Genomic DNA, 4,621 nt, shown 5'->3' on the forward strand with positions numbered 1-4,621 from the left:
GAGAATTATCACCTTGAATGAGTCACACCCATAATATATAGCATGGCTTTATTGTAGTGATATATTAAGAAATATATAACAGATCAAGAGATCTGGAAAACACAACAAATGTGAATCAAAAGAATGGATTGAACAACAAAACTACAAGATTATTGAACTCCACATTCCACACACGCCCCAAATGGTTCTTCCTTGGACCTCCATGCATTCATGTACGATTTAATGCAGGGGGTGGCTGACGATGCTGCACTTCTTCCTGATCCCGCCCTTGCTCCCGGCCGGCATGGACAGCTTGCTGAGCTTGATCATAGATTCACCAAAATCGTCGTTCCAGAGCGTGGCGTTGTCAGCGTACTCATGGACGTGGCCCCGCGCCTCCTTGTGCGTCATCAGAACCCAGTCGGAGTTGAAGCTGACGATCCTGGCGAGGTTGTTGTGGTAGTAGGAGTTGTCGAACAAGTCCCTGATCTTGCGCACCCGGCTCTTGAACCCTGGCATGAAAGTGGCGACAGTGTTGTAGTCCTCGTCGCGGACGTTGTTGACCACGAGCGGGTTGGCGCTCTGGCCGCACTTGTAGTTGAGCAGGTTGCGGTAGGCCGGGGTGATCTGGTCCGCAGGCGCGGTGAGACGGCCATTGAAGGATGAGCAGTGTGCCTTGCCGATGGAGTGAGCGCCGGAGAGGATGACGAGCTCCTCGACGTCGAAATTCTTGCGGGCGAAGTTCTCGATGAGCTGCTGGGCGGTGAAGGTGGAATCCGGGAGCTCCGCCTGTGCCTCGTCGGCCGAGGAGACGAGGCCATCGAGGCGGCCGGCGGGGACGTCGTAGTTGATGTGCCCCTTGCTGAGGATTTTGGTGGCATCACGGGCAGCGTAGACAAGTATGTCGGAGCAGGAAACCACGTCGGGGCACCTCTTCTCGATGTCGGCCTTGATCATCTCAAGGATGTCGAAGGCAGCGAGCCCAATGTTCGCCTGCGCCTCCTTCTCAGGGTGAGGGTTTTGGGCGGACTTGTCAAGGAGGACCGAGCCATCGCACCCCTGCATCAATAGTCGACTTCATGTCATTATTTTGTTATCATTAGCTCAACACCTCGACCACGTATGGAACTCCACATTTTTCGATTTTTTTTTTCACGGGTGCGTGCATGGCTCGTCCATTTGCAGGATTCCATATTTATATAGGAATAAACAGTGAAATCAAAAGGTACATTTGATTTCATTTTCCACTAACACAGAATGTTAAAATGCAAAGCATCACTATGAACACTTTCCTAGAGAATGAAAACTTTGGGTCCTGAGATCCTGATATGAATGCATAAAATAACATGCAAATTCAACAAAATTCACTACTTTTACCAAATCCTAAGAACTCTATCGGTTCATGAATGTAGGAAAATACTTCAGTATGCTTTGTGAGTGAGTTAATCGCTAGAAAAAAAGAGCACAAGAAAAAGAACTAGTGGACATACCCTAACGAAGCAGTCGTGGAATACGAGCCGAACAAGAGCGGGGCCGACACGGGGGTTCTTTTTGATAGCCCGGATGATGTGTCCTTTGACAACGTTCTCCACGCCCCTGCATTTCTTGTTGTAGTAGCCGAGCTTGAGCCCGCTAGCCTCTGCCGAAGGCGCGGTGAGCAGCGCAGCCTGGATGGTAACCAGGGCACACAGGAGAACCACCGAGAGCTTCATGTCTCGTGGACAGAGCGCGAGGAGCTAGCTAGTGGGAGAGACAAGCTGGCCTTGATTGTTTTTGCTCCTCTTGGATGTGATGATGTTGTTGGGCTGAAGATTAGAGGGGGTTAGAGCATCTCCGTCCCCCAAACCGTCCCCCAAAGTGATTTGGGGCGCGCCGGACAAAAAAAGCGTTCCAGCCGCGTCCCCCAAAGCCCTTTTTTGTCCGGCGCGCCCCTATACGGTGTCCGGCGCCCCGAGCCCGTCCCCGTCCCACAGGGGACGCACCGGGCACGCCGGACACAACGAAAAGCGAGGCGAGGAGGCGCGGGGCCGACGCGTCAGCGGCACAGTTAATTTTAACCTAACCGTCGCCTACCTCGCGACGGAAGTTATTCGCGCGCAGCGGCATCTTTGCCTTAATGGCGACGGAGGGGCAGGCGAGACGTCTCGTCGGTGCTGCGCGGCCTCCACGCGTCGCCGGCGTTCGCACGCCACCGCCCGTTCCTGCGCGATCTTCCCGCCTCTTCTCGTCTGTTCCCGCGCTTTCTTCCCGACGCCGGCGTCTATAAAAGGTCTCCCGGCTCATCAATGGTAGCCACCACACCCCGCCGGCAACAAACACAGCCCTCGTCGCTCCACAGCCGTCTCCTCCATCACCAGTGGCAATGGCGAACCGCCCCGGCGATGGCCACTTCCCTCCACCGCCGTCTCCTCCATTGACGAGCCGGCAGCGGCGTGCGGCACTCGAGGAGGCACTCGAGGAGGAGGCCCGCCAGCGGCGTGAGGCGCAGCAGGCGGCGGATCTAGCGGCGTTCTCCGCCCCTGCCTCCGCAGCTGATGAGGCCGCGGCGGCAGCAGCGTGGCAGGAGCAGCAGTGCGACACCGTTGCGGCGTTCGACGCCTCGACGGGACAAGAGGCGCGACGGCGCCGGTACCGGGAGGACATGGAGCAGCGATGGGCTGACGAGCGCCGGCGCCAGCGCGATGAGCGGCAGGCGCTGTTCCGTGAACGGCGTGACTCGATCGAGCGCCGGCGGCGTGAGTCGATCGAGCTCCAGCAGCAGGCGACGGCGGAGGAGCGTCGACAGCGGGAGTCGGCGCTTACGGCGCTATGGGGGAGGCGGGCGGAGCAGTTGGCGGCGGCCGACGCGTTTGCGCGGCGGCGATGATGGAGGCGCCAACAGATGTGGAGGAGGAGGCGCCAATGGAGGAGGAGGCCGAGGCGGAGGAGACCGAGGTGGAGGACGACGACGATGACGACGAGTTCGACTGGTCCGACGACGACGCCCCGCACCCGGACGAGACGGCCGATCAGCAACGCGCCCTCGTCGAGTCCTTCGAGTCGGAGAAGAAGCTCCGGGACGACGCCCGTGCCCGCGAAGAGGCGCAGATTCGTCGCGCCGTCGAGCTCTCCCTCCAGGCGGCCCAGCAGGGGAGGGCGGAGGAGGACTATCGGCGGGAGCGGCACCGTCTGGCCACCGCCGAACGCAAGGAGAGGAGGCGCGCGCAGGAGGAGCTGCGCCGTAGGGGAGGCGACGACGGGGCGGGGCCGTCGAACGCGCCGCCGGGCGGTCAGTAGCCTAGGTTTAGATGAAATCTAGCCGTTTTCATTCAAACTTTGTAATATATAATCAAAATTGAATGAAAACCTTTATTTTCCTGCACAAATATTCATTTGGGGGCGGCGTTTGGGGGACGCGGCTGGGGAGCGACGTCCCCCAAAGGCGGCACGAGCAAAACACGTCCCCCAAACGCTCAATCCGGCGCGGTTTGGGGGACGGTTTGGGGGACGCGACTGGAGATGCTCTTATATAGTGCCGAATTTCTGGTGGTGTTTTGACGGTTCTTGATCTCTAGTTTTATCCAAGGAAGGGTTCATATGATCCATTGCTCCGATAATGAGATACCAACGAGAACATGCGAGCGACTTGGAGAATTTGACCCAGTGTTCCATGGCATAATACAGTGTACAGGCTATTGCTGATCTGGTTATAAACGTTGACATTGTTATTATCAATTATGTTATATGCGTACACCAAAGTGCACCGCAAACTATGATTGTCTACAACAATCCAATTATGAACCTCGCCTTCTCACGCTCCATTCTATTTCAAGCATCGACCCTACTACTGTTTCAACATGAACTGATGCCCGTAAACAAATGGGCAAGTTAGTCGCTGATCACAAGCAACAGCTCGCAGAGAGGCAGACACGGCAGAAACGGCAATGCAGCGGCGGAGATCCGTGGACGAAACAACCGGTTTGACGAATGAACGAGTAAGCACGGAACAACCACCAGCAGCCCGTTCTCTTCGGACGCGTTTGGTAGGCTGAACCGATTTGGAAACCTAAGCTAGGCTCTGTAGATCTTAGGGCATCTCCAACGCGGCAATTCATCCCGCGCCCACGCGTCCGGATGGGTCCAACCGGACAAAAACGCGGTCCAGCGCGCGGACCCATCCCAAAAACGGATGATCGCGGCGTCCGGGACGACCCAAACCCGGCCCAAATCTGGACGAGTTTGCATGGCCGCGGACGCCGATGGCTGGTCGCCTGCGCCCGCCTGTCTGTCTCCCAAAACACATCCACTTCACTCCACTCCCAAAACCTAGAGATGGCCGACGAAGCGACTGCCGCCGCCACCTCCACCATCGGAGACGAGGCCCAGCTCGCGTCCGTTGTCGCTCCTCCCGTGGAGGCGGCTCCAGTCCTGGACGCTCCGGTGGTTGTCGAGCCCAGGCCGCCCACGAAGAAAGCGAAGCCCGAGCTCACCGCGGAGAAGAGGGCGATGGAGACCAAGAAGCGGGGCGACCGGCGCAGGGCGCTGTGGCAACAGAAGAAGGAGGCCGCTGCCGCCAAGGAGCAGGTTCTGGCGGCGGAGCAGCTCCTCCAGCTCCAAACGCAGGTGAAGGCGAATGTGATGCAAGAGCAGGCCATGCTCTTTT

The 4,621-nt window shown here is 57.8% G+C and overlaps 1 protein-coding gene across 1 annotated transcript; it reads right to left on the reverse strand.

The window, feature by feature from the left end:
• Positions 1-219: 219 nt before the first annotated feature.
• On the reverse strand, positions 220-1,691 carry LOC124674820 (peroxidase 2-like). Its single transcript, XM_047210879.1, has 2 exons — positions 1,470-1,691; positions 220-1,038 (listed from the first exon to the last, which is right to left on the reverse strand). Exons 1-2 carry the CDS (start codon positions 1,689-1,691, stop codon positions 220-222), a joined length of 1,041 nt encoding a protein of 346 aa, XP_047066835.1.
• Positions 1,692-4,621: the final 2,930 nt, after the last annotated feature.

The sequence above is a fragment of the Lolium rigidum genome, chromosome 1 (genome assembly GCF_022539505.1).
Source record: "Lolium rigidum isolate FL_2022 chromosome 1, APGP_CSIRO_Lrig_0.1, whole genome shotgun sequence".
Lineage (NCBI taxonomy): Eukaryota > Viridiplantae > Streptophyta > Magnoliopsida > Poales > Poaceae > Lolium > Lolium rigidum.

Coding starts and splice junctions, on each gene's coding strand:
- LOC124674820 (XM_047210879.1), bottom strand. CDS start 1,691: ATGAAGCTCTCGGTGGTTCTCCTGTGTGCCCTGGTTACCATCCAGGCT. Junction 1,039..1,469: donor TCCACGACTGCTTCGTTAGG/GTATGTCCACTA, acceptor CTATTGATGCAG/GGGTGCGATGGCTCGGTCCT.